This window comes from Artibeus jamaicensis, unplaced genomic scaffold, assembly GCF_021234435.1.
Source record: "Artibeus jamaicensis isolate MK-2021 breed Jamaican fruit bat unplaced genomic scaffold, CSHL_Jam_final contig_525, whole genome shotgun sequence".
Taxonomy (NCBI): domain Eukaryota; kingdom Metazoa; phylum Chordata; class Mammalia; order Chiroptera; family Phyllostomidae; genus Artibeus; species Artibeus jamaicensis.
Window position 1 is genome coordinate 15,692,331 of NW_026521874.1, and position 27,950 is coordinate 15,720,280.

At 49.3% G+C, this 27,950-nt stretch overlaps 1 protein-coding gene across 2 annotated transcripts in view; it reads left to right on the forward strand.

Annotated features, from left to right (window-relative positions):
• The window catches only part of KREMEN1 (kringle containing transmembrane protein 1), a 59,587-nt gene extending 31,665 nt beyond the window's left edge, over positions 1-27,922 (forward strand). Inside the window, exons 4-9 of one of the 2 annotated variants that reach the window (XM_037153310.2) lie at positions 5,581-5,705; positions 8,783-8,936; positions 19,431-19,763; positions 20,610-20,771; positions 21,862-21,946; positions 23,915-27,922. In XM_037153310.2, coding sequence (XP_037009205.2) covers positions 5,581-5,705; positions 8,783-8,936; positions 19,431-19,763; positions 20,610-20,771; positions 21,862-21,946; positions 23,915-24,083 — 1,028 coding nt within the window. In that variant the 3' untranslated portion in view covers positions 24,084-27,922. The remainder of the gene's footprint in view (positions 1-5,580; positions 5,706-8,782; positions 8,937-19,430; positions 19,764-20,609; positions 20,772-21,861; positions 21,947-23,914) is intronic. The other variant, XM_037153311.2, reaches the window with a different exon arrangement.
• The last annotated feature ends 28 nt before the right edge of the window (positions 27,923-27,950 follow it).

Consider the following 27,950-nt stretch of genomic DNA (forward strand, 5'->3'; position numbering starts at 1 on the left):
TCTGATTGACCGTCATGGGTTTTAAAGCATCAGCTATGATAAACACAAGGGGTCGTTAGTATTTTAAGATGATTTTTTTTTGTGAAAATGATGAAGCCTCTTTGGTAAGACGAAAAATGCATGACCAAGCCACAGGACTTTAAAATAGCATTGAAAGTGAAAAGGAATTTGAGAACAAATATCCTTTTTTCAAATTGAGTTTTCCTCTCTGCTTCTGGGAAGAGCTAAGGGTGGGTTACGGCCTGGAAATCCACTCAATTGACCAGTCATGCTTCTGAAGATGACATGACGTGTCTCCTCCGGCGAGACTTCGAGCCACACTTTCCAGTGCGACTCAGAGGGCAGTGGCACCCCTCAGAGGCTGGCCGCCGAGCGTCAAGGGACTGATGCACTTGAGAATTCTGTCTTTAATCTCAGGGTCATCTTTACTTAGCTCCCCAGACTGGCCCTATCAGGAAAAGGGGCCGGGGACCCCGAGGAAAAAAACCATGGCATGGGAATCTGCACCCCTAGAGCGCCACTCTGCCCCCCATTTTCATCTTGTGTTCCCCCACGCAAGGCCCTTAACCTCGTTAAACTGATTCCTTCTCCGTCACGTAGCAATAACATCGTCTGTCCTGGCTTCCTAAGCAGGCTCTGAGTTTCATGCAAGATGCTTACGTGAAAATGGGTTGTATGCTAGCCAGATAGATGGAAAAGATTAACATTTGACTCTCTGGAATCAAAGCCAGTTTTCTGAGGTGGCTGCCTTTGATTTTTGTCCTTTAATTCAGTACTCTTTTACATTTCTGTTAGTAAGCATGTTGTTCCTGTTTGTGTGGTTGGTGGATAAAAGCCTTATTCCAAATAACGATAATAAACACTGTTTATTCGGCACATACTATCTTGCTAGGTCTTGTCCCGTTACTTTATTTACAGTATCTTCTTTTAATTCTGCTGTGAGGCTGTATTGTCCCTCATTCCACTGTTGATAAAACTGACCTTGGAAAAGCTGTGGCAGAGGGGCCACCATTCACCGTAGGGTTTCTCTGACCCCCAACGCCCCCGTTCGGGACCATTGCTGACCGCTTCCGGACAGAGGAAGGAAGCGCCGTGCCCTTCACGGTGCTGCCACGTGCTGGGGGGTGTGCAAGGAAGGGCAGCTCCCGAGCCACTATAGGGATGGCAGAAGGTGGGAGCATAAAGGTCCTCCTTCTTTTAGAAACTATTCTTTTCTTTCACATAATTCTAACAAGTTCGATAGTTTCGTTCTAAGCCTCCGAAGCAGCCAATGAAAAAGAGGGTGAGCGCAGACTGCCCACACCGACAGTCGAGAGAGGCAGGTGCTAAGTTCAAACGTTCAGCTGCTGTGACAGTAACCAAGGAGACAGAATACATTTTTTAAAAGATTTTACCCATTTATTTCCAGAGAAAGAGAGGGAGAGGAACATCAGTGTGTGGTTGCGTCCCATGCACCCCCAACTGGGGACCCGGTCCACAACCCAGGCATGTGCCCCAACTGGGAATTGAACTGGTGACCCTTTGGTTCGCAGGCCTGTACTCAATCCACTGAGCCATACATACCAGCCAGAGCAACAGATTAAATATAAAAGTCAGAACAAGAACATTAAAATAGCACACCAGTCTGGGGTCATTTGGTGAAGTACACTTGATAACCTCAAGCCTCGAAGAAACATTTTAAGTAGTTTAAGTGAAGTTTTATTGTTGCTGTTTTAGGAAAATAGCTAATGCATTTTAGAAAGGTTTCTTCCAAAATCATGAAGATAACATTATAAGTGTTAAAGTTAACCTTTCTGGAAAACAGCTATCTAAAATGGTGTCCCTGGGTAGCCAGAGAGGGCAGGGAGCAGGCGGGTCTCAAAACCCATGGTCACTTGCTTTAAGGGAACGTTGTTACAGATTGGCTCCGCTTTTCCCTTCTGTTCTGCTCTCCTCATTTCCTGCCACCGAAGAAGCACCTTCACCCACTCGCTCTGTGACTTGAGCTGGCACGCAGAGCAGTTGTTCCTTAGAGCAGCTGCTGTGTGACTGGGGCCGTGCCAGCCCTGGGAATACAGTGGTGTCTGACAGGTGCAGTCCTGCCCTTGGTGGTTTGTGGGTAACTGAGGAGAGCAACCCAGAAGCAGGTGTTGAGAATCAAGTTCAGCATAGGCTGCTATAGGACGGCACAGCAGGGGCAGACAGCCTTTTTGTGTGCGGCAGAGAGTATGATGGAAGGGTCATGGGACTTCCCAGGAAGAAAGACGACGGGCTGCCGTCTTAAGTAGGGAAGAATATTCCCAGCAGAGGGAATAACATATGAGGAAGTCCAGAGGCCAGAGAACAGTGTGCAACTGGGAAACTTGCAGATACACTAGGATTTTTCTTGACCTACATACAGAGTATGAGCCCAGAGACTGGGGGGCCATCCTGATGCGAGAGGCGAAGGGGAGCAGCACAGATAGGACAAGGCCAGTGTAACGTGTGAGAGAGTTTGGACTTCACCCTGAGCAGCAGCCAGGAGTCTGAGGGTTTTAGGCAGGGCCCTGCATACTCCTCCAGCTCCTGTTGCTCTCCAGTCTCTGTATCACCGGTCAGACTGGATTCTTCGTTGCTGCAAAGGCCAAGGTCATTCATTCTTGCCTTAGGCCTCTGCCCTTTTCTTTTCTTCCGCCTGGAATGTCCTGTAAAGACTATCCTGGTTGCAGTGTGCCAATTCAGTTAGAGGAAGTTGACCCTGGAAATGGGGCTGGAATCGGAGGCCAAAGCGGCACATCAAAGAGGGGAGGAGTTGATGTTCTAAACTGGGGAAGTGGCAGTTTGGAAAGACAGACAAGGACAGACGTCTGCAGTATTTTAGGAGGTACAATTGACAGTGTCTGGCAAGTGATTAAGTCGGATGGCAAGAATGATACCTCAGGCCCTTGATACGCAAGTGGACAGAGCAGCAACACCGAGTGACCGGGTCTCCAGTGATCGAGCTGCCTCGCGGTGTGTTTTGGGACTTCCCTGCCCCCGTGGAGCACGAGCTGCCTGGATCTGCTCCCTGAACTGTCGTGAATAGAGCTGATGGATTCCAGCTGCGTTAATGCAACCCATGGCCTTGTTTATGTCTAATCTTAACATTTATGATTCTGTGCCTTGGGCTCTCTATAAACTAATACTAATAACACGCTAACTAGTGAGCATGAAGGAATAAGTGAGACAAAAGTCAAAGTGAATGACCAAGATGATCATGATCAAGTAGCTCTCATTAAAAACTTTTTAAGTGCATGATTTGCATTTCCATATGCAAAGTCCCTTTAACAAACTTGGCTTACATGCTGTGCTCCCAGCTAGAGATGCTTAACTCTCTGCGTTTGTTTAAATTCTGAAACCCAGCCATTCCCAAGCCGGGCCCCCTGAACACCAGGCTCCTACTGCCTGGAGTTTTTTCTGTTTACATTGCTGCTATAGAGACTTGGTTTGTTTCCGAAAAATGCATTTTAGCGTTTGTGTGGCGAGCCACATTTGTTATATTTGAACCACGTGTGACGTCAGGGAGACGGGTAACCACTTGGCTTAGAGGGGGCAGGGTGACTCTGGGTCGGCAGAGAGGGACTTCCTGCCAATTTACAATGCACTGGGTAGGTGCAGATGGTGGCAGAAATTAAAAGCCTGGATGTGTACATACACACACACATGTATATTTGTACATGTCAAAAGGCTAATGTGGATATAAAGCTTTTGTATTAAATTGGACTGTGCTGTTTCCCAGCCTTAAACATAAGAGTCTATATGGCTTACTTTGGAGTCGAATAGCAGGTAACTCTTAACTGACCTAGAAGTGCCTCTAGGACCATGCCTCATTCATGTCTTATTATGCCTTCAGTTATATAAACTGTGAGGAGTCAAACAGAGGACAGTGGGAACTGGCTTCATCTGCTAGCAGAGTAATTCATAAATTAATAACAGAGATGGGAAGCTAAGGTCCAGAGAGGTTGATTAGTTTATAGGCCACAATAAATTCATTCCTTCATTCAATAAGCTTGTATTTAGTATGTATTATATAGGTGTTCTAGTTAGCTCTTTCTGTATAACACATCACCCTAAAGTGCAGTGACTTAAAAGAGCACACATTTATTGTCTCACACTCTCTGTGGGTCAGGAGACCTGCACGTGGCTATTCTGGGTCCTCTGCTTCAAGGTCTCTCGTAAAGCTGCGGTCAAAGTGTCTGCCGGGTCTGGGGTCGCATCCAAAGACTCCGCTAGGGAAGGATCTACCTCGGGCGTACGTAATTATCGGTAGGACTCAGTCTTGCAGAAGCTTAAAGTCTCGTTTTCTTGCGGGCTGTTGGCCGAAGGCCATCCTCAGTTCCTCTCTCACATGACGTATTACTCCATCAAACTGTATATGCCAAGAAGGCAATAGAGAGAGTCTGCTATCAGCAAAGCAGAAGTCACAGTCTCTTGGAACCTCATCACAGAAGTGGCATTCCATTAACTTTGCCACATTCTGTTAGTCAAAAGCAAGTTACTACTCCAACCCACGGTCAAGGGGAGGGGATTACACAAGGGCATGACCACCAGGAGGGTGGGGGTCATTGAGGGCCATCTTTGAACGCTGTGTCGCAGTCAGTACATATTCAGGTTTCCGTACTCTCAGTTACAGCATAGACCAAAACATCTGATTGTGTGATTGTGAAACACTAGTACATTTACTACGATAGGCCCAAAAAATGTGCCTCGGACACACACCAAAAACAATGTCTATGTAATCCCTTACTGGGTCTTTGGGGGTGTAATTAGGTTAAGGATTTCAAGATGGAGAGATTACGCTGAATTATGCAGGTAAGGCCCAATGTAATTACACAGGCCCTGGTAACAGAGAGGAGGAAGAGGAGGAGCTGAGGAAGAGAAGGTGATGTGGCGATGGAAGCAGAGGCTCGAATTCTGCAGCCACAAGCCAAGGAACAGGGGCAGCTTGCAGAGATGGAAGAGGCAAGGAATAGGGGCTCCCCCTTTGAGTCTCCAGAAGGACAAACAGCTGTCACCTTAACTTTAGTTCCATCAGACCCAGTTAGTACCTCTGACCTCCTGAACTGAAGATAGTGAATTTACGCTGCCTTTGCCTCTGATTGTTCTAGTTGCAGTAGGACACTAGTACACTTACCAAAGGACCTTGGGGAGACCCACTGCGGAGCTTTTGAAGGGACGATGGGAGGCACAAAGGGTAAAATGACAGACTTCCAAGACATTTCCCTGCCCTCTAGTGACTCTGAAACAATTTACACATCGTAGCTTCTGTTTTTAAGGAAAGTGTTCCTAGTTCTCTTCAATACAAAATTCTATCAATAGTGAACAGGTAAAAAAAAAAAGTTTCCTAGGGTTAGTAATATGGGCCTCACCTACTCTTCAAAGTGAGAAACAAAGAAACAAAAACGTGGCATTTAGCAGAGGACACTAAGGCTTCCAGTTTGAAAGCTTGTTATTTGTTATTTATTTGTGCCTGAGGAGTGGAAAGATTGACTGAGATGACAGTACCTGGTGCAACATGCTTTTCCGCCTCGGTGTTTCCCAGCCAGACGTTGTGAAATTCCTTTGTTGTTCTTTTTCCTCCAGTGCCTGGAAACCTCGGCTGCTACAAGGATCACGGAAACCCACCTCCTCTAACTGGCGCCAGTAAGACATCTAACAAACTGACCATACAGACCTGCATCAGTTTCTGTCGGAGTCAGAGGTTCAAGGTAATTGCCCTGGGGCTGTATATCTATAGAAATAGATAAAGATGTAAATGCATTCTGCTGAGATGACCTAAAAACATGTGTGTGTCTTTGAAACACACCCTGTAAGCCATACAACTTTATAGTTTTCTGCCAAGAATTTGGAGGAAGGGTGGGGCTTAGGATTCAGGAGACTGAAAGAAAAGGACCTGAGGGAACATCCCCAGTATCTGCATCGCTATGTGATTTCTGACAGAGTCACACACTTCCTTGTGCCCTTGTGTGAATGAGCAGGGCACTCGGGCTCTACTGGAGACCTGGGAGTAAGCCAACGAGGTTATCACTTCCTTGACGCGTTTGAGGGCCCAGCCGAGACACAGTTCCAAATGTCCTCTTTCCTTCCTAGCCATTCCTCTATCTGAAATCCATTCTTTGGCCATTAAAAATCAATAATGCTATTGTTTATTATATCAAAAAAGAACTAACTTGTTTCCTTCCCTTCCTTCTTTCCTTCCTTCCGCCCTCTGCCCCTCCCTCCCTCCCTCACTCCTTCTCTTCTTCCCTTCTCTCCCTCCCCCCTTTTCTTCCTTCCCTCCTTACTAATTCAGTCAAAAGTCCATTAATCAGGCCCATGCAAGGAGAATAACCTAGCAGAGCTCAGGACCTTTGTCAGAAAGGTGACTGAACAAGACAGTTGGCCCGGCATGATCGAGAGATTAGTTGCTTGCAAAGGATTGATCTTCTAAGTAAATATATTGAGTGCAATGGGAGCCATGTTTCTCATGTTGAACAAGGGAGCCAGGGAAAGCTGGAACGACGCATGTAATGTTGGACAGGGACTGAAGTTATTAGCATAGTGCATAGTTTTTGATACAGAAAGACAAAAATGAGTGGCTGAGTGGATTGAGCATCGGACTGTGAAGCAACAGGTCACCGGTTCGATTCCCAATCAGGGCACATGCCTGGGTTGCAGGACAGGTCGCCAGTAGGGGGCCCTCAAGGGGTAACCACACAGTAATGTTTTCCTCACTCTCTCCCTTCCCCTCTCTCTAAACATAAATAAATAAAATCTTTAAAAAAACATATAGTAATCAAGAAAGTGGTATTGGCATAACAGTAGTTCCATAGGTCAGAAGTCACCAAACAATGACATGTGGGCCAAATCTTATCACCCACCTATTTCTAAAGTTTCATTGAAACATAATCACACTCATTAATCTACAGCAAAGCTGAGAAATTGAACAGAGACCGTATGGCCCACAAAGCTGAAAATATTTGCTATACTATCTGGTCATTCATAAAAAAAACTTTTCCAATCTCTGCTGTAGATCAATGAAAATAAATAGAGTCCAGAAATAGACCTGCACTTATATGGACAATTGGTTTTCAACAAAGATGCCAAGATAATTCAGTGGGAGAAAGGATGGTCTTTCAGCAATGATTTTGGAGAAAAACTGGAGCTCTTTATGGAAAAGAAAAAAAAATGAACCTCTATTCTTATAACACATCATAGACAAAATTAACTTTTTCTGAAAAAAGAACTATGGTACTGGCATAAAGATGGACCTACAGATCAATAGGATAGAATTTAGAGTCCAGAATTTCATATGCACATTTATGTGAAGTTGACTGATTTTTGACAAGGGTGCCATGTCATCTAATGGGGAAAGAATAGTTTTTTTCAACAAATGATGCTGGGACAAGTGGGGATCCACATGCGAAAGGATGATTCTGAACCCCTTACCTCACATCATATACAAGAATTACCTAAAAACAGATCAAAGATCTCAATGGAATAGCTAAACCCATAAAGCTCGTAGGAAGAAGCACAGGTATAAATATGCATGACCTTGAATTAGGCAATGGTTTTATAGTTATGATACCAAAAGCAACAGCAATCGATGAAAAAATAAATTGGACTTCATCAACATTTAAAACCTTTTTGTGTCAGGAACACTATTAGGAAAGTGAAAAACAACTCAGAGAATAGAAGAAAATATTTACAAACCGTATATCTGAAAAAGGATGTAACGCCTAGAGTATATAAAGAATTCTTACAATATGACAATAAGGAAACAAACAACCTAACTAAAAAATTAGCACAGGATTTGAATAGACATTTCTCCATAGAAGATACTCAAGTGACCAGTAAGTACATGAAAAGATACTCAGTATCATTGGTCCGTAGGCTGAGAAGGCCAAGATCGGGGTATTGGCAGACGAGGTGTCTGCTGAGAACTTGTTTCCTGGTTCACAGGCAGCCATATTCTCCCTGTGTCCTCACCTGGCAGACGGGGCAGGGGAGGCCTCTGGGGTCTCTTCTGTAAAGACACTGATCCCAGGGCTTTGCCTTCATGACCCCATCACCTCCCGAAGGCCTCACTTCCCATTACTGTCACTTCTGGAATGAGCTTTCAACATAGGAATTTGGTAGGGGAGAAGAACACAGACATTCAGTCCATGGCATATGACATTTTTGGAAAAAAACAAACAAACAAACAAACGGCAGGAATAGAAAAGTCGTCAGTGGTTGCCAGGAGTTGTAGGAGGGGAAACTGCAGTAACAGCGTGACCAAGGTTATGGGGGTGATGCACCTGTCCCGTGTCCTGATTGCAGGAGCGGTCACACAAGCCTGTGCCCGGGTTGAAGTTCATAGAGCTCCACATCATATGAATAGTTTACTAAATGGTAATAGAAAAAATAAATAAAAATTTAAACGGGGCCTCCAATGAGTTTGCTGGAGGACTAGCTCTAAGGAACTTACCATCTGGCACATGGTAAAAATTCAATAAAATGCTTAGCTGTTATTATTACCACTGTTTCAAGCATTTGGGATTCCCCCCTTAAAACTTAGTTGAATTCAGCAGAACTGTAAACATTTAAAAGGCATGCTCTCTGAAGGGGAAACACGGTGGTAACACAGTTACTGATCGCGGTGTAGCGAGTGTTAACAAGAATAGGACAAGGGCGAGGTCCCGAGGGAAAGGTGGGCTGGGACGGAGAGGCTGGTTGCTGGCTGGGGCCAGCTTTCCCAGGCTCCTTCAGGGCACGTGACATCTCCGGCTGACACTTACCAAGTACCGCTTCTCTGTTGTGGCAGTTTGCTGGGATGGAGTCAGGCTACGCTTGCTTCTGTGGCAACAATCCCGATTACTGGAAGTACGGGGAGGCCGCCAGCACCGAGTGCAACAGCGTCTGCTTCGGGGATCACGCCCAGCCCTGTGGTGGCGATGGCCGGATCATCCTCTTCGACAGTGAGTATGCCCTGGGCCCATTGCTGCTGAAGACACGGAACCCTTGGGCTGGGGAACAGGCCTGCTCGCTCTCCCTTCCTTCCATTGGTTTTTTTCATCCACTTGGCAATGCTTACTAGGCACCTTCTGCAGGCCAGGCGCTGACCAGACCCTGCGATACAGCGCTGAACACAAACACTCCGCCCCTGCCCTCTAGAAGGGAAGGCGTTCATTTAACAAGTGACCAGTGACAGTGTGTCCTGTGCTGGAAGAGCCATGGCCTTTTGAGACAACCTAGAAAAGATGACCTTTCCAATTTGATGGAGACGCTGACAAACTGATTCAGCATCAGCTTTAAGATCCTCTTTAAAAAACAAACAAAAAATCATCTTGTTTTAATGTGACCACCAAGCCCTTTTAGTGTTTTCTTAGGCCTTTCGGGATTTATATCTTATTGTAATGCAGCTGAGCAGAGCACAAGCTTTGAGGTGTCTTCCAGGCCCAGTACTGAGTGTGCCCTGACTGACCCACTTCCTCCCTGACCTGCCACACTTGTGAAATGCTGGCTGGAGGCCGCATGTGTTCCGAATGGGGTATGGATCCGAGGCCTGGGCCTCTCCAACAACTGGTTACAACCTCTGGGCCGCCTGATCCCTCGTCATAACCCAGCCACGCCCACTCAGTCGGAGGGAGACTCTGAGAGCCACAACAGCGCTCTCTGGTACCACAGTCCTAGATTTCAAGGTGGCAGAAAGGAGATGGTCACAAACGAGGCAGATGTGAGAAAGACTTGAGATCACTAAAACATGCTATAGTCTATAATGTTTCTGTTACACTCCTAACATCACTAGGCAGAGTGGCTCAGTTTTAGGCAGAAACGTCATATGGTGTGTTAGTTTCCTAGGGTGGCCATAACAAATGATCACAAACTGTGTGGCTTAAAACCTCAGAAATGTATTCTCTCATAGTCCGGGAAACTAGGAGTCTGAATCAAGGTGTCATCAGGTGCACGGTCCCTCTAAAGGCCCCAGGGAAGAACCCTTCTTTGCTTTTTTCTAGCGTCTGTTCATTGCTGGTACTCCTTAGCATTTTTGGCTTGAGCTGCGTTACTCCCAGTCTCTCCTTTGTCTTCACGTATTCTATTCATCTTTCCTCGGTGTCTATCTGTGCCTCTGTGTCTCTCTGTGTATTTCCTATAAGGACCCTCGTCATTGGATGTTGGGCCCACGCTAATCCAGTGTGGCCTCATTTAACTTGATTGCGTCCGTAAAGATGAGATCCTGTCTTTAAATAAGGTCACATTCCCAGACACCAGGCATTAGGACTTCGACGTGTCTTTTTGGAGAGCTATGTTTCGGGGGAAGGGAGGCAGGGGAAGGGTCACCGAGCAGAGACTGCCAGTGACGTCCATACCTCTCATTGTCCAGGGACAAATGCTCAGTTTCTGTTAAAGAAAACCGAGCCTCTAAAGATACAGAACCTTGGCTAATGTTAAAGGAAGAATAGCTGGCAAACAGTATGCACCGTACTTCTGTTGAACCTTTCATTTCCAGGGTTCAGTATTGTAAAATCCTCTGCCTGGACAGCCTAACCCAGATGAGTATGTTTCCTGAGCTCACAAATTGTCTAGCAAACCCTTAAGTGGAGAAAGGAAGGAGGTGAACATTGACTACCTTGTATGTAAAGGGTCTTTATAGAAATTATTACATTCGGTCCCCCAGCAGCCATCAGAGGAAGGCACTATTTTATCTCTCCAACCTGACCTAGAAGGTCCGTGGACGTGAGAGGATAGATGACTCACTGAGGCTCACTCTGCGGACAAGCCGTGTGGGGCTCTAGCCAGTAAACAGAAGCAGGGTACGTGGGTTCACTACCTGCTTTTCCACTTTGAACAGAATATGGTATTAATTTTCTGTAGCACTATTCAAGCTCACTTCATTTGTTCTTGCAACATAAAACTCCAACAGTGTTATTTAGTGTTCTGATGTACGTGAACTAGGAAAATAGGAGAAACCCAATGGTATCAAAAGTATTGTGGAAAAAAATGAACTTAAATATATCAATATAAACAAAGTACTAGTCTTCCTCCATTACTGCTTAGAAAGGTAGGATTGCTTCTCCATTTACAAACTAGAATCAGGACAGTTTAAATTTTTTAAATTTTGCATGTCAAACTCTGCCATTGCTTATGTAGGAAGAGAGCGTGCTCACCAGCTTCTGTACACAATCAAGTATACAGTGTTGCGTGGAAGAAAACAGCAGCTTAGTTAAAGTTTTAGGGGAAAACAATCAAATAGATATGTAGATTTAAAGTCCATTATTCAGGAAAGAGGAATCCACGAATGAAGAGCCTCCCGGCATGCAGCTTCCACACCCCGCGCCCCCTGCCTCTCCTTCGTGCCCCCCGGGTTTGACCTGTGCATAGAAGAGCACTTGAGTATTGTGTTAATTTTTAACAACGGAAAGTAAGTGGTGCTGAGGATATGGAGAAATGGCAGTCCTCATACGGTGCTGGTGGAAACGTTGACTTGTGCAGCTGCTTTGGAAAACGGTCTGGCAGTGTCTTCAAACATGAAACAGACTTACCTCTGACCCAGTTTCCACTCTTAGGTATGTGCCCAAGAGAGCCGGAAACATATGTTCGTACAGACACCCGTACAGCCAAAAGTGGCAACAACCCTCCGTCCATCAAGCGATGAACTGATAAACAAAATGTGGTATAGGCAGACTGCATTTTATTGCACTTCACAGATACTGCTTTTTTTTTAAATTTTACAAATTAAAGGTGAGACCATTTTAAAGCAAAAAGATTGACTTGCTGAACGCTCAGGTGATGGTCAGCATTTTTTAGCAATAAAGTTTTTAAATTAAGGCATGTACTTTTATTAGACATAATGCTATTGTATACTTAATGGGTTACAGTGTAGTATAAACATAACCTTTAAATATTTCTTTTGGGCCCTGGCTGGTGTAGCTCAGTGGATTGAGTGTGGGCCTATGAACCACACGATCACAGTTCGATTCCCAGTCAGGGCACATGCCTGGGTTGCAGGCCAGTTCCCAGCAGGGGACGCATGAGAGGCAACCATACATTGATGTTTCTCTCCTTCTTTCCTTCCCTTCCCCTCTAAAGATAAATAAATAAAATCTTTAAAAAAATTATTTAATAAAATTTATAAAAATAAATAAAATAAATATAAATATTTCTTTGAGAGAGAGGAAGGAAGAAAGAGAAGGAGAGAAATATCGACTGCTTGTCTCTTGCATGCGCCGACCAGGCACTCACCCCCACTGGGAATCGAACCGATGACCTCACGATCCACAGCCAGTGCTCAGTCCACGGAGCCACACCAGCCAGGGCGAAACACAGGTTTTATGTGTAGCGGGAAACCCAAATTCCCGTGGCTGACTTCACTGAAATAGTCACTTCATTGCGATACTTGCCCCATGGCAGTGGCCTGGAACCAACATGCAGTATCTGAGGTTGGCCCGTGTGCTGTGCAGGGAGATCGTCATGAGCCCCAGGAAGAAATGAAGTGCGGACACACGCTACAACACGCCACTCGTTTTGTGGTTGCATTTATAGGAAACGTCCAGAACAGGCACATCCATGTAGACAGGGCACAGACTCGTGCTTACCAAGGCTGGGGAGAGGGCAGGGACGGGAGGTGGCTGCCGCCGCCTGGGCACAGGTTCTCCTCCTGGGGTTTCGGAGATCTGCTGCCGGCAGATGACGGGCATGGTCGTACCACACTGTGAACGTGCTGGTGCCACTAATTATACACTTTAAAATGGTTAAAATGGAGACATTTTTATTAATAAACGATAGAATGTGGGTTTTATATGGTAAGTTTTCATTCAGCACATTTTTACTGGGGTATCTGCCTTGTGGCAGATGAAATTATGTTTAATTTAGCACAGTGCCTCTGCTGGAGGTATCAAACGGAAATAATTTGCTTTACATTCAGTCACATGTCAAGTGTCCTCTTTGGTACTAGAAACACATCTAGGAGATAAATAGGCTCCATCTAGGAGATGGACCTCACTCAAGGTGCACTAAAATGAATTTGTTACAGTGAAAGTAGTCGCTGTCTATGAGCGCTTGCTGTGTGTGCTGGACTTAACGCTGGGCGCTTCTGTCTGCTTGGTTATTTAATCCCTGCAGCAGCCCCGTTGGTGAGAAACCTGTGCGTCCGCCCACAGACAGGCTCCCAGTGCGGGAGCCAGGGTTCCAACCCAGGCTTGCCATGCTCTTGGCTTTCCTACTTTCAGCGGCTTGAATTTCTCTTATTAACAGTAATAAAATAGGTCATGATTACAGATCCAATTTAATACTTTAAAAGTCTGTGGACAAAGTTTGCACGGTCCTGCTTATCATCAAACGCGCCCCTTCTGCAGCTTTTCAGGAGCTGCCTGCTCCCGTCCTCTGCGGCCCTGGCGGGTGCTGGCTGGCAGGGGCCCCTGACGGTAGCCAGCTCTGCGGGTGCATACCCCACAGCTTTGCAAAGAGAGGTACAAAACATGGCGCTGTAACAACAATCTCTAAAGTGTCACCTAATGAGAGAGTAGAATCGTTTAAACAGCTCGAGTCCCACCTCACAAAGATGCTTGTGATCCATTGGATGGATAAGGCTGAGCATTTTGAAGATGGTGCCCGGAGACCGCCCCACAGTTTGGGAAGAGATCAGAGAACTCAGATGGCGAGAGAGGGACCAGGTAACAGTCCCAGGTTACAGGTCCTAGAGCATCAGGCTCTGCTACCAGTGTGGCTCGACCCTGGATCTCCGACCCTCCCTGAGACCCTTCTGTCCTCTGCTCATTCCAAAGGGGCGTTTCGGGCTCCAGGCCCTTAGGCTGCATTCGCACCTCAGGAGAGAGACTGTGGAGGCCAAGCTGTCTGCTCGGACAGCTTTGCCACATCAAGTAATTTGTCCTAGACTCCACGGCTGACTTTGCAGCAAGCGCTCACGTGCGCAGGGAAGTCAGACTGTGCATGTGTGTAGATGCAGCACCAAAGGAGGCTTCAGAGCCTCTGCCGCCCCCGGAATTTAATGTACTTGATTAACAGAACCAAAAACACAGTCAGGCAGTCAATGGGTTACAGGGACGGTCCAAGCTGTCCTCTTAAGCCTCCCTCAGGCGCTGAAGGGATCGATGAATCCAAGAGACTGGGTCTTACTCTGTAACATTAGTTGGGCGCCTACATTTACAGGGCACTGTGCTGTTCCCTGTCCCCGCGATCTTTCCCTTAATTCTCAGTGATGCAGCTGTTCTTATCCTTATTTGCCAGACAAGAAAATAGAGGTTCACAAAGTAACTTGCCCAGAGTCCCACAGATAGTAATCCTGCCCTTATGGGACTTGTGTTTTAGTGGGAGGGGAAGAGAGTAATGGTGGAAAGGAGTGAGGGCCCAGGGCCAGGCAGAAGCTGACTGCGGGGGCTGCGTCGTTAGTCCCCATGTTTCAGACTCCAAGGTACCATCACCTGTGAGTCGCAACTTTACACACCAGTGAGGAGGAAAGTGCTTCCATTAAACGGGTGCGCGCTGATTGAAAGACGCACCCCAGGCTGTGCGTGTCAGGCTGCTCTCCCCCACAAAAAGGAAGGTCTTGAGTGTGTTCCTAAGTTTCAGGTTTCTTGCTAGATTACCCCTGAATTTTCATGATCCGTCATAGATGCCATGCATTTGTTCTCAGAACCGCTGGACTGGACGTGCTGGCATCTAGGAATCAAAAGTTCTAAGTTTAAGGTCTGCCTTTGCTGTTGAGATACCAGTTTAACGTGGGTGTTTTACTCTTTTATGATAATAACAGAGTAGCTAATACATACTGAGCTTGTATTATGTGCCAGGTCCTATACCCAGACACTCGACGTGTATCAACCCATTTTAACGTGTATCAGTCCCCATGAGGGAGAAACTGTTGTCGTTTCCATTTTACAGATGGGGAAACAAAGGTGTGCAGAAGAAAGACTCTTACCACATAGTCACTGTGGGGTAAAGTGGTCGGGATTAGAGCCTACGAATCCATGTTGTTTTTTTAACCTGGGTTTTTTGAGGTATAATTTACATACAGTAAATATCACCCTTTTAGTTAGTGATATTTAGTAAATATACACAACCAAGATATAGAACATTTTCGTCAGTTTAAAAATTTCCTCGTGCCCTGAATGGTGTGGCTCGGTTGGTTGGGCGTCCTCTGCAAAATGAAAGGTCACCAGTTTGATTCCTGGTCAGGGCACATGCCTAGGAACCTGCCTGGGTTGCAGGTTTGGCCCCCAGTTGGGGTGCGTACCAGAGGCAACCAGTTAATGTTTCTCTCCCACATCGATGTTTCTCTCCCCTCTCCTCTCTCTAAAAAGAAAGGGAGAGGGGGAGGGAGGGAAGGTGGGAGGAAGGGCGATCTCTCGTGACCCTGTGTGGTCAGTCCGCCCCCTACCCCACCCTCAGCCACCACTGACCTTGTATTCCATCTGTGCAGTTCTGTCTTCTGAGACGGTCACATACATGAAATCATGCATTACTTAACCATTTGTGTCTGGCTGCTTTCACTTAGACAGTGATTTTAAGATTCACCTATGTCGCTTCAGTAGTTCCTTTTTATTGTGAAAAGCGTACTTTTGCACAAATAGATCACAGTTTGTTCATCCATTTAGAGTTGATGAACATTGATGTGTTTATGATAGAGGTGCTATAAAACTGCTAACCACAGAGATGCACAAGTGTTTATATGAGCATATGTTTGCATTTCTCTTGAGCAAACACCTAGTAGTCCAGGATTTCTGGGTCCTGTACGGAATGAGTGTTTAACCTTTATAAGACACTGCCAACTGGTTTCCAAAGTGGCTACACCCGCCACTTTGCATTCTGACCAACAGCGTAGGAGGCTTCCAGTTGCTTGCTCCACGTTCTCACATGAACTTCTGTATTGTCTGTTTTTTTTGTAAGATTTTTTTTATTTTTAGAGAGAGGGGATGGGAGGGGGAGAGAGAGAAACCTCGATGTGCAAGGGATACATCGATCACTTGCCTCTTGCACGCCCCCAAGTGGAGACCTGGCCTGCAACCCAGGCATGTGCCCTGACTGGGAATCGAACCAGTGACCTTTCCATTCACAGGGCAGCACCCAGTCCACTGAGCCACACCAACCAGGGCTACTGTCTCTTTTTTTTAATTTTAGCTATTCTACCAGGTGTGTGATGATTTTAATTTGCATTTCCATAATTACTTATCATGTTGAACATCTATTTTTGTTCTTATTTGCCATCTGGTATCATATTCTTAAAATAATAGATGGGGAGGGAGGGAGAAAGAGAGGGAAACATCAATGTGTGGTTGCCTCTGGTGCGCCCCCTACTGGAGGCCTGACCTGGCCTGCAACCCAGGCACCTGCCTGACTGGGGAGCAAACCAGCGACCCTTTGGTTCTTCGCAGGCTGGCGCTCAATCCACTGAGCCACACTAGCCAGGAATATGGTATCATATCCTTTTGGCCCAAAGAAGTTTCTTTAGCATTTTCTCTAATGCAGGTCTGCTGTCTTTTGTTTGAGAAAGCCTTAACTGACTTTCGTTTTTGAAAAATGGCTTTGCTGGTTATTGAATTCTATACTGACGGTTTTTCTTCTTTTACTACTTCAAGAAATACTTCTTTGTCCTGTGGCTTGCACAGCTTCTAGAGACGTCTGCCATGTCTCCATTCCCCTGTACATAATCCCTTCTCATCTTCTGCCTGCTTTCAGCACTTTATCTTTGTTTTTGGTTTTCCACGTTTAACTACAATGCGTCTAGGTGTGTTTTCTTTGCTCTTTTGTTTAACATTTATTTTTTTAAATTTATTTGCTTGCAGTTGGCTGAGACTCTCAGATCACGTCCATTGACTTTGGAGCATTCTCAGCCATTTTCTCTCGCAGTATCTCTTCTGCCCTGTTCCCTTTCTCTCTCTTCTTGGGACGCCGGTTACAGACTGTCAGACCACCTGATGTAGTTCCACGGGCGCTGGGTGCTCCTTCTGTTTTTTTGCACTTCTTTTTCTCTCTGTGCTTCATTTTGGGTAATTTCTATTGACCTATCTTCAAATGTTTTTATTCTTCCCTGAGCTACGTGTAGTCTGTGTATACGCCCATCAGAGGAGTTATTTTATCTCTGATCATGGCTTGTTGCACTTCTAGCATTTACACCTGACTCTTCTTACCGTGCTCACCTCTGCTGAGTGCCCGGTCTGCTGCAGCACGTGGTGCACCTTTCCCACTCCGTGCTCTCCTTGTCACTCACAGTCTCGGTAGCTCTGGCACGTGGGTCACTAGTGAGTGAGTCTGGTTCTCCGGGTCGTTTCATCTCTCCTTTCCCAAAATTGAGATATAATTGACATACAGCGTTGTATTTTTTTAGGTTTACAACATAATGATTTGAGATTACGTGTATTTTTTGACCAGATGTTTTATCTCTTAACAATGAGTCTTTTTTTCCCTCGTCCTGTCTTGCTTACTTTCTTGCTGTCGTGTGTGTTGTAATATTTTACTGAATGCCACACACAATATATAGAAGAACAGCAGAGGCTAAGGGGAAAAAACCTCACACCTGGAAAGAGCAGGCCTGTCCAGCGTGGGACGGAGCCCTTTTGGCAGCAATGAGCTGCGTCTGGGCTCCCTCGTCCCTGTCACTGTCCTCAGTGTGAGCCGGGCCCCCTCAGTGTCCCTCAGGGGCGAGCTGCTGGTGCTCATGCTTAGTGTGGAGCCTGGGGTGCCAGCGGCTTTTCTCCCGTGTTCCTGTTGCTCCCTCAGCGTCGAGCAGCTGCTGCAAGCCCATGCCCCCACGGGTGTCTTTCCCCCCCTCAGTGGTGGACTGTTGCTGCTTGTTCCCTAGTGCTGTGCTCTGGGTCGGGGAGGGTCTTGGTTCTCCTGTCCATCCTCGCTCTTAAACAGGATGTGCTACTGGGCTTCACGGTGGGACCTCTCCAGCATTCCTGCACCACCCCCCCTCCCTGGCAGCCAAACACCGCCCTGCATCTCAGGTGGCTTTTGGGAAGGAGAGATTTCCTGCCCCTGCTTTTACTGGTGCAGGATCCTAGGGCTCAGGGCAACCCGGGGCTGGTGGCTTGTGCCTCTGCTCTTCCCCCAGAAGCAGATCTCTGCCTGGTTGCTTTGGCAAGTAGGGTAGAGTCCTTTACTCCCTCTCCGCAGGGGCAAACAGGTTTCGTTTCTACCCTGGCTCTGGGAGCAAGAGGGTTTGGTGCCCCTCTCCCAGCAGCTTAAGGAAGGAAGCAGCTCAAAGGAAGGTTTTGCTTCCCTTGAGAGGAGTCTCTGGGAAGCCGCAGGGTCTCCGACCTGCCTACCAGCGGCAGCCATCTTGCCACCACACCCGGGCCACCAACCGTACTGTCCTACCAGGTCACTCTGGTGGGCACTGGGTGGAGGCCTGCCCAGAACCGCTTGCGAGTGAGTGCAGACTCTGTTGTGTCAGGGGCTGCTGGTTTTCCTAGACTGAGGGGCTGACCCGCACGCCTTTTCAGACTTGTTGAAGTTTTAGCTGCTTCCTTCGTACTTGCTTTCATACCTCTTCCTCTGTGCTCTGTCAACGATGAAACACTTCAGTGTTGTCTGGCTCTCCTTGAAGGGGCTTCTTACTCTTCAGAATTAAATTCCAATTGTCTCCAGACCTCAGCTTCCTGACAGGTTGATAAAAGTTTGGAACTTTTTCTCGTTTGGATGGAAGCAGGATTCTCCTCCTGCTTTCTACATCCTAAAGGGAAGTGGAACTCCCCGGAAGCTTTTTCAACCCCAGCCCTACGCTCCCTCTCAAGGACGTTCATTTCCAGGGTCTAGTTGATACGTCCCCACATAAGACATGGTCGGGCGGTTGTATCCTCTTCCTGGAGGCTGCAGATCAGAAACAGGAGTCCAGAGAAATCGAATGTGCCGACAGAGTGATCAGAATCGAGTGAGCCTTCTGCACGCAGGAGGTCATTTCTTGGGCCGTCTCCCACTTGAAAAAGAAGCACGGGCCCTCCTATGCACATCGCCCTTCTCTTTGTACAACGGCACCTCGTGGAGAGCCTCCCCCGCAAAGAGGTCCCAGTGGTTTCATGGGCTTTATCTCATCCGTCCTCACACATCCACGTGATACGGGAGCAGATGGTGGTCTCTCCATCCTCGACTGAGAGGCGAGACGCCTGGAAGTGCAGGATCGCATGGCCCAGCTGGTCCCAAACCCAGACTCTCTGACTCCAGCCTGGCCCCCGCCCCCCAGCCCACCCCCGCCACCCTGGGGCCGCTCCACTGTGCCGTGTGCTCGTTCCGAGGTCTCCTGGGTGAAACATAAAAGAGCCTCCACAGTTCCGGGTTTAAGCGATTCATTTTGTGATTCGATCCTGAAACAGAAGACAGTCTGGTTTTATACACAAAAAACCCCAACATCCTAAACCGTATCACATTAGTTAAGAAGAGTTTCGTTTGTAACTGGTTGGAAAGTGAGCCCCGTGGCCGAGCCCCGGCTGAGGGCCTGTGTCCTTTGTCTTCCCCAGCTCTCATCGGTGCCTGCGGTGGGAACTACTCGGCCATGACCTCTGTCATCTACTCCCCTGACTTTCCCGACACCTACGCCACCGGGAGGGTCTGCTACTGGACCATTCGGGTTCCGGGAGCCGCCCACATCCACTTCAGTTTCACCTTGTTTGACATCAGGGATTCCGCAGACATGGTGGAGCTGCTGGACGGCTACACCCACCGAGTCCTGGTCCGTTTCAACGGGAGGAGCCGCCCGCCTTTGTCCTTTAATGTCTCTCGGGACTTTGTCATTCTGTATTTCTTCTCCGACCGCATCAATCAGGCCCAGGGCTTTGCTGTCCTATACCAAGGTAAGACTTCTGTGCGCCCCGGGTGTCTCTTGCCTCGTGACCTGTGGTTGTGGCCCTTGGGCGGTTCTTCCCAGGTGGTCGGAGTCAGGAGCTACTGACCCAACCTCCGGATTCCCCCATCTCCCATTTCATAACTTGTATACATTTTACAGTACAGAAAAGAGGTAAAACCTGACAGTTTTGCCAAGTTAGCAGTTCTGATGGGAGGGTTAAAACAGCTGAAAGAAAAAGCTGAGGTTGGTAGAACTGGAAGGCTCTGAGGAGGTCATTTGGTTCATCCTCCTGCCTCTCAGGACCGCAGCCAACCCTAAAATCCCCCTGGGATGGAGCCCCGCTCTGTGCCCCTCGACTGTGGACACACGTGTTCCAGGCACACCTCTGTGGCACAGAGAGACTCAGCGGGTGTCCGACACGTGGTCTCTGTCCTAGATGTCAGGGGTGTCAGGAAGGGTTCGGTCCGTGGGCTCCAGGGGAGTCAGAGGGAGGAGGGAGAGCCTTGAAGATCAGGCAGGATCTGGGTCAGTAGACAGGGAGCAAGTAGGCCTTCCAGGCCGACGGAGCCATAGCTACGAAGGCTCAGGGTAGGACGATGATAAAGTATGCTCAGGCGTCTGCCAAGAGCCCAGTCAAACGACTGGAAGTTGACAGGTTGTTCCTTCTGCCTCCTTCGGGGCCGGGGCCCAGCAGGTTCTGCGTGGGCACCAGCAGGGCCAGTGGAGAGGATCGCACCCAGAGTGAGATCAGAGGAAACAGTCTTTCTGCACAGCGAGTGCCCCCCCCCCCCCCCGCCAAGCTATCCATTGTCTTTACCAGCTTTTCCCCAGTTAATTCCTTTTGCTCTTCTAGCCGTCAAGGAAGAACCGCCACAGGAGAGGCCCACTGCCAACCAGACGCTGGCCGAGGTGATCACAGAGCAGGCCAACCTCAGCGTCAGCGCTGCCCGGTCCTCCAAAGTCCTCTATGTCATCACCACCAGCCCCAGCCACCCACCACAGACCATCCCAGGTAGCAGTTCCCAGGCACCTTCAAAGGGGTTGGAAGCCACAGAGCTTGAAGGCAGTGCTCGTGGTGGTTACAGAACAAGAGCGCTGGGGGGTGTTTCTCGTTCAAAGGCACGTCGAGGGTCCTGGCTCTGTCACTATGTTTGCCTGGCCTTTGACTCCTTAGTCCTTCGGGAAAGAGCTCACTAACACAGACCCGACACGGGCGCCTTCCATCCCCTGTGACTGATCGGCTGATCTGTGTCTTCTCTCATTGAGAATTGTCTTTCTAGAGCCACAAGTTGTAGCCCCCCAAATTCTTTGGCAATTTTAAGAGCTCTGTTCATTCATTCATTCAAAAAATACGCACATGCTTTAATGATGCCAGGCGCTGTTGTAGGCACTGGACTATATATACAATAAACAAAAAAGTCTGCCCTCCAGTGGCCTATAAGTGGGGAGAGAAAGACAAGAAGCAAAATAAAAGCCAGATCATGATGAGAGCTATGAAGGAAAGTCATGCAGAAGGAACGGGAGTGGGTGATGGTCTCGTGGTTCAAGCTAGCTAACTTAGTTGGGCACAGACTTCCATACTCTCTTTTCTGCCAAGGAAACTGGGGCCTTTATGAGCTGATAGGGCTGCAGTGTTCTGTTAGCAGTGACCGAGCCTAGAGATTTTAGACTATTGTCCAGGTCCCCCCAAGGACCCTGCACAGAAGCCCAGGGATGAGAGCCTTCCCAGCGCTTGTCCTGCGTCACTGGTTAGGGTGTTCCGGTAGGATTTCCTTCCTCAGTTGAGGAAACCGGGGCCTGCAGTTTATGTAACTCATCTGTGGTTGCACAGATGACAGAGACAGAATGTGCACAGTAGAGACCCCTTCTGGCTCAGAGTCCAGTGCATTTTGGACCACACCACCTGCCTGTCTAAAGCCAGGTGAGGTGCTCAGAAGGCTGGGACTCCATGCAGCCTAGCTCTAAGCTGCATTTGGTGGCTCTTCCCCCCTGCAGGCAGCTCCTTAGCCAGACCTTCATTTCTAAGCTGCCAGTGTTCACCAAGGGCTTCCTTCGAAAAGCTTAGGTCAAACCAGTCTGATAAAGCCTGTCTTTTGCACCTGCAGGATGGACTGTGTATGGCCTGGCAACTCTCCTCATTCTCACGGTCACAGCCATTGTAGCAAAGATACTTCTGCACATCACATTCAAGTGAGTATAACAGAGCTGCCTAGTTCCCGAACGGAAGGCTCAGAGCTCCTTTCCTACTGTGCTCCATTTGTCCGGGTAAAAGTGTAACATCAGAACGTGATTCCACAGTCCTAGGGAGAGTAAGGCAGTCGGTGTTCCTCATTCTTGGTGGGGTGAAATGTACAACTGGACTAATTTCACTAAGGTCTGAGGAACTGTGTTTGCTTCTGTGTCCAAAGGATATAATTTCAGGGAAGATTGAAACAGTCTAGGCATAAAAAGCAACAATTTCTGGTTTTTTTGCCTTGTGCTGGACCCTAAAAGAGATTTTGATGTGAGAGCAAAGAATTGCTAGGACAACACTGTATATATATTCCTGATGCCTTCTAGAAATTGGGAAAGGTCCTTAGGAAGAAAATACTAACATTAACTATAGCTTAATAATCATTTTAAGGCAATTTTTTAAAAGATTTCATTTATTTATCTGTAGAGGGGAAGGGAAGGAGATAGGGAGAGAAACATCAATGTATGGTTGCCTTTCATGCGTCCCCTGCTGGGAACTGGCCTGCAGGGAACTGGCCTGCAACCCAGGCATGTGCCCTGACTGGGAATCGAACCGCAATTGTCTGGTTCGCAGGCCTGCGCTCAATCCACTGAGCTACACCAGCCAGGGCTTTTTTTTTTACTTTTTAAAAAAATATTTTTTATTTATTTATTTTTATAGAGAGGGAGAGAAACATCAATGTGTGGTTGCCTCTCACACGCCCTCTACTGGGAACCTGGCCCTCAACTCAGGCATGTGCCCTGACTGGGAATCGAACCAGCAACCATTTGGTACACAGGCCTGTGCTCAGCCCACTGAGCCACAGCAGCCAGGGCTTAAGAAAATTATTTAAGAAGCTTATAGAAACTTCATCCTTCAATTCTGACCATTTGGAAAAAAACATTTCCGATATTTTGCTGCTCTGGTTTGACTGTTGTTCTCCCAGGAAAGGGGGTACCGAAGTTTGTGTGTTTACAGAGGGGAATCCTTTCTGTTTTTTTCTAGACTTTGACTCTTTCTTCCCTGTGGTTCCCAGCCCAGACTCTCTCCATTTCTTTTTTTCTCCCGAGTTTTATTGAGGTATAATTGGTATCCAAGTTGTCTCCATTTCAAGGCCTTCCTGAACATCGGTGTCCAGTGAAAGCCTCTTTTCCCCGACCTTCTCACGAGCCGTCTGCCGAAGACTTTCTAGTGCATTAAATGACGGCTCCTTCACTGCCCTGTGACAGCCGCCCTGGGCCACACTGGGGCCACCCCCAGCCTCTCCACCCTGGGCGTTACATTTTACAATGAAAATAATGTTGCTATTGTTTACTGAGTCCACTCACATGCCATACGTGTACTTTTTAGTCACAGTTTCACATGGTCTGGAAGCCTCTCAGGCACAGCCCTGACCATGTGTCTCCTACGCTGCAGGAAAGCGGGAGGCTTCCTCCAGGGCCCAGCAGCCGGCACCACACTGAGGCCCTAACACACGTCTGGCTCCCATCCGACACCACGGTCCCTCTGCAGCCCCCCTGCCAAGCAGTGTCGGTGGAGAGCAGGACCCACTTCAGGCTGAGTGGTTTTGCCTTTATCCCGTTTTAACTAGGTCGGCGTCTAGGTAAATGTCCTTTGAAGAAAGAGTTCTTTTATTTAAAAAAAGAAAAAAAGAAAGAAAGAAAGAATTTGAAAACTCATAATCTCTCAGGACAGCCCTTTCCAGATCTGAGCAACTCTCCGAGTTAGAAATTTCTCTGCTCCTCTGAACTGGAGTCTGCCCCGCCGCACTCCCACCCCCTCCCGCAGGGCACGTTGCGTCGGCCCGAGGCCCTTTGGGCCCTCAAGGCGGCGTTTAGGTCTGTCCCGCACTGAGCGCCCCGTTTCCTGGGTGTAGGTGTCTCACGAGATGGCAGGGTGTTTGGAGGCTGCGCGCACAGAGCTCTTAAGTGATCTTTGCCTGACAGGTCGCACCGTGTTCCTGCGTCCGGAGACCTCAGGGACTGCCGTCAAGCAGGGACGTCGGGGGAGATCTGGAGCATTTTTTACAAGCCTTCTACTTCGATTTCCATCTTTAAGAAGAAGCTCAAGGGTCAGAGTCAACAAGATGACCGCAACCCTCTTGTGAGTGACTAAAGCACCCGTCCGTCCCGGGACGCGAGGCTCCTCCGAGTGCGAGGCCGCAGGGGACCGCCTCCTGTGGTTTCCTCCCACCAACTGTCCCCGCCTCCCCGCCGCCTGCCAGTGGACTGGGAAGGGGCGCCTGCTGCAGGGGCGGCGTGGCCTGGGTCCCTCCTGCTTCATCCGCTGCACTTCAGAGAGAGACACTCAAGGTCCCAGGGTCCGGGCCTCCTGTGTGTGTCTCTCTCTGATCTAGGAATCTAGGAATAGGGGTGTCAGGACACTGGGGCTGAGAGGACAAAGGCGGTTGTGTCGGGCACTGGGTTCAGGCACCTTCTAGATGACTGTCAGGTGGTGGGTAGGTGTAGTGTACGTTGAGTCTTTCTCACTGCTTCTTCATGTTGTCCACACACAGACCACTTTCTCCTGGTCTTTGTGGTTTGGAAGAGGGCCGGGCAGAGAATTCTGAGGTTTTCTCGAGGGCTGGCCTGGTCCAGTACTCCTATGTCCCAATGCCCTAAAGAGGGCCCACGCTCCGTGCTCACTCTGGGGCTTTGTCCTCCGGGCACTGGGTGAGAACAGGCCTCCTCCCACCTGCGTCGGCCTGAGAACGAGGTCTGCTGACCCCCATTCGTGTTATATCTGAAACCTCCCCCATAGCTTGGTGACCAACAGAGCAAGCTTGTGGAGCGGCCACATGAAACACCTATTGACGCGTTCACACAACAGGCTCTGCCGAAAGCTCGTACAGGTGCTCAACAAGTCCCCGTTGGATTGGCTTTGTCTGGCCTGGCCCCCGAACAGCCTGCGGTCCTGTGGAACCGAGCCAGGCCCTCATCTCTCCGCGATGCTCTAAGCTGACTCTCAGCTCAGAGCAGAGAGTGTAACGATCATGGTTGGCATTTTGGCAGCGTTGTCTGAGACAGGCTGGCCAGCAGTCCCTCCTTTAGCCGTCCCTCATTTTAAAAAGATGAAACACACCCCACAGCCGGCGTTCTCTGTGGCCCCCTCTGCTCCTTCCTTTGGGGACAGACCGGGGTTTGGAACGGCTTGGTGCAGAAGGAGAGGGCCCTTAACCCTGGTCCCACGCTGCCCTGCCCCCGGTGGGAGGTGAATCACAGCGGTGGCCTGAGGAGTGAGAGAGGGAGGGTTTGGGAACCGGGGACCTTCTGAGGACCGGCCTCCAAGATTGACAGCTACGAGTGCAGTGGCTCCGGATGGAAAGTCCTAGCCGTCTCCAGGTCATAAGCCCCCACCGGCCACTGCAGGCTGCGCCCAGAGCGGCTGAGCAGAGCCACCTACGCCTCTGAAGGTGAGGCCTGAGCCTTTGTCAGAACACGACCCCCCAAAGGCTGTCAGGCCTTGGGTCTTGCTGTGCCTCTGGCCTCAGAGGTTCCCCCTTCAGAGCACTTTGCCTGCCTTCCCCAAGTCCCTAAGCCACTGCCTACCACGGCCCTGCCTGGGGTTTTGCCCTGTTGGCAACCCATCTGAAACCGGCTGCTGCTAGAAATACAGAGAGCCGTGTGGGGCTAGCTGGGAGGTGTCTGCAGGGAGAGGTGACGCCTGGCGACCAGGGAAGACACTAGGAGCTGGCAGGCAGAGGGGCATTCAGAGGAGGGGAAAGGTGCAGTGTGTCCACAGGAGGGCAGGGGTACTGCCCTCCCCAGCCACCACGTGAGGCCCAGCACAAGCATGCATCTGCTCCGTGCTGGCTTCGCGCTTTGATCTGGGCAGGGCGGTTACCATGGAGCAGCTGTCCACAGGCCCCTGGGTCTGGAGACAGAGGTCTGTCCCATACGAGGACCGCCGGAAGTACGCTGACATGTGCAGTCTCCGGTCCAAGCTATTCCTGGCTTCTGTGGCATCTCCTCTCAAACCCAAGCGTCAGGTGTGCAGACACAAAGGGCCCTGTGCTGCAGACAGATCCGCCCCCGGCACAAAGGGAGTGTGGAATGTGGCGAAGGGTTCGCCCAGCCCGGAGCCCTTGTTCAGCTGCCTGAGGCTTTCTCTGATCGCCGACCCTGCTCACCTCATGCCTCCGGTCAGGCGCCAAGCCAGTGGGTGTCTGGGCCTGCAGCTGGGTCAGCCCTTTCTCAGAGATCCTGGAAAGGCTGGGGAGGCCCCGGGACTCTCCTTCCGGCTGGTCCTGGCGCAGCCCAATGCCACCAGGATCACTTTACAGCCCAGGGAGGGACCACAAGCAACCCAAACCCAGCCTCAGGACAGCATGCGGGGAGGTCACCATAAATTGTCCCAGGCCAAACTCCCATAAGTCCCATGGCCACAGTCAGGCCATGGTCCTGGTCAGAACCTGTTGGCAACACCTACAGAAGGTCCCTGCAGCTAAGTAAACACCTGAGAAGTAACTCGTCCCAGAAGAGGTGGGACGTGCTTCCAGGAGCATCGAAGGAGGGAGCCCTTGGTCTTCTAAGAAACTTCTTTAGAAAAGAGCAAGCGGGGGTTGGAGGTGATGGGAAAGGCGTCCCTGAGAAAGGTCATTAGAGATGACACAGCAGGAGATTATGAATAGGGGGCCTCCGGGGACCACTGTGGACGGGCTCTCAAAGCATCCTGTGCAGAGCCTCGGCCCCGAGGTGCAGCGTGGAGGGCGCCACGAGCTCGCGCCTCACTCAGGACCGCTGTGCCCTCCTCAGCCGTCCACTGCCAGCTCCCAGGCCCTGCCTTCTCCACGGGTGCTGTGCCCCAGCCCGAGGTTCAGCCCTCGGGCAGCCGCTCCTGTTGCCTCCCGTGGTGGCCGCACCTTGTCTTGGCCATGCTTCACGGCGGCCTCGGCCCCTCGAGAAGGCTCTCAGCGCCCCATGTTCTTACCCATGATCAAGTGCTTCCAGAGCAGAGAAGGAGCAGGGATGGACACCCCCTGTCAGGGCAGGGTAAGGCCTCTCTGTGTGTTAGTTAAGGTCACCTGGTTGCTTCCTGTAGCTTCTGAAGTGTGCGCTCTGGCTCAAGACTCCGATCAGCCAGAAACCCACAACGATCAAAGCACTAGCCAGTGCAACTACCCGGACCTGAGGCCACATGCCCCATTGTCAGCCCACGGTGGGGCCGTTGCCAAGCCTCTGTGTCCTGGGCACTTAATCCTCACGAGCACTTAGTGGGCAGCCTCCCAGATCCCGTCTGCCCTGCCCGCCAAGGCCACCCCGGGTGTCCCTCGGAGCCGCCCACGCCCCACTCTCCACTCCAGTCAACTGGCACCCTCTTGGGTTTCAAATCTCCTATTTGGTGTTTGATGTCTGCTTTTGTTACTACCTTGGGGATTTTTAACCTTTGATTACTTCCTCCGGTGTCTTTGTTTACCTTCCTCACTCTCTACCTCCTGGCCGGGTCCCTCAGCTTAGCTGCCCTGGCATGGGGTGTTTCTCAAACCTTCCAGCCGCAGCTGCCTCCCCCGGGCTGGCCGGCTCAGGGGTGACGGCGCCTCCCCCTCTGCCTGCGACCCCAGGGGCGTGCGCTTTGCGTGGACGTCCGTCTGGCTGAGTCCAACATACTCAGTGAGACAGAAACCGGGTGTGGAGGAGGGTCCGAGGCAAGTCCGCTGCTTCAGAGAGGACGCGTCTCCGGAGCAGGGTGGGGAGCCGCCGCCCCCGGGCCTGCCCGCATCCAGACTCCCCGCCCCTGGGGATCCCGACTTTGGATGATAAGGCTTTATTTGTAAATAAGCTCTTAATATGCAACTTTGAGAATAAAGTAGAAACATCGTGTATTTTAAAAGATGAGATGAAGTGTGCCGCACTGTATACAATTTAATATATATTTTTAGGATTTTGTTATTTAAGAAAATGGAATGTAATGGTACTTAACTTTTGCAAAAGAGAGAAAAATGTTATTTTTACTGCCTGGAGAAAATAAATATTCTCATTGTTG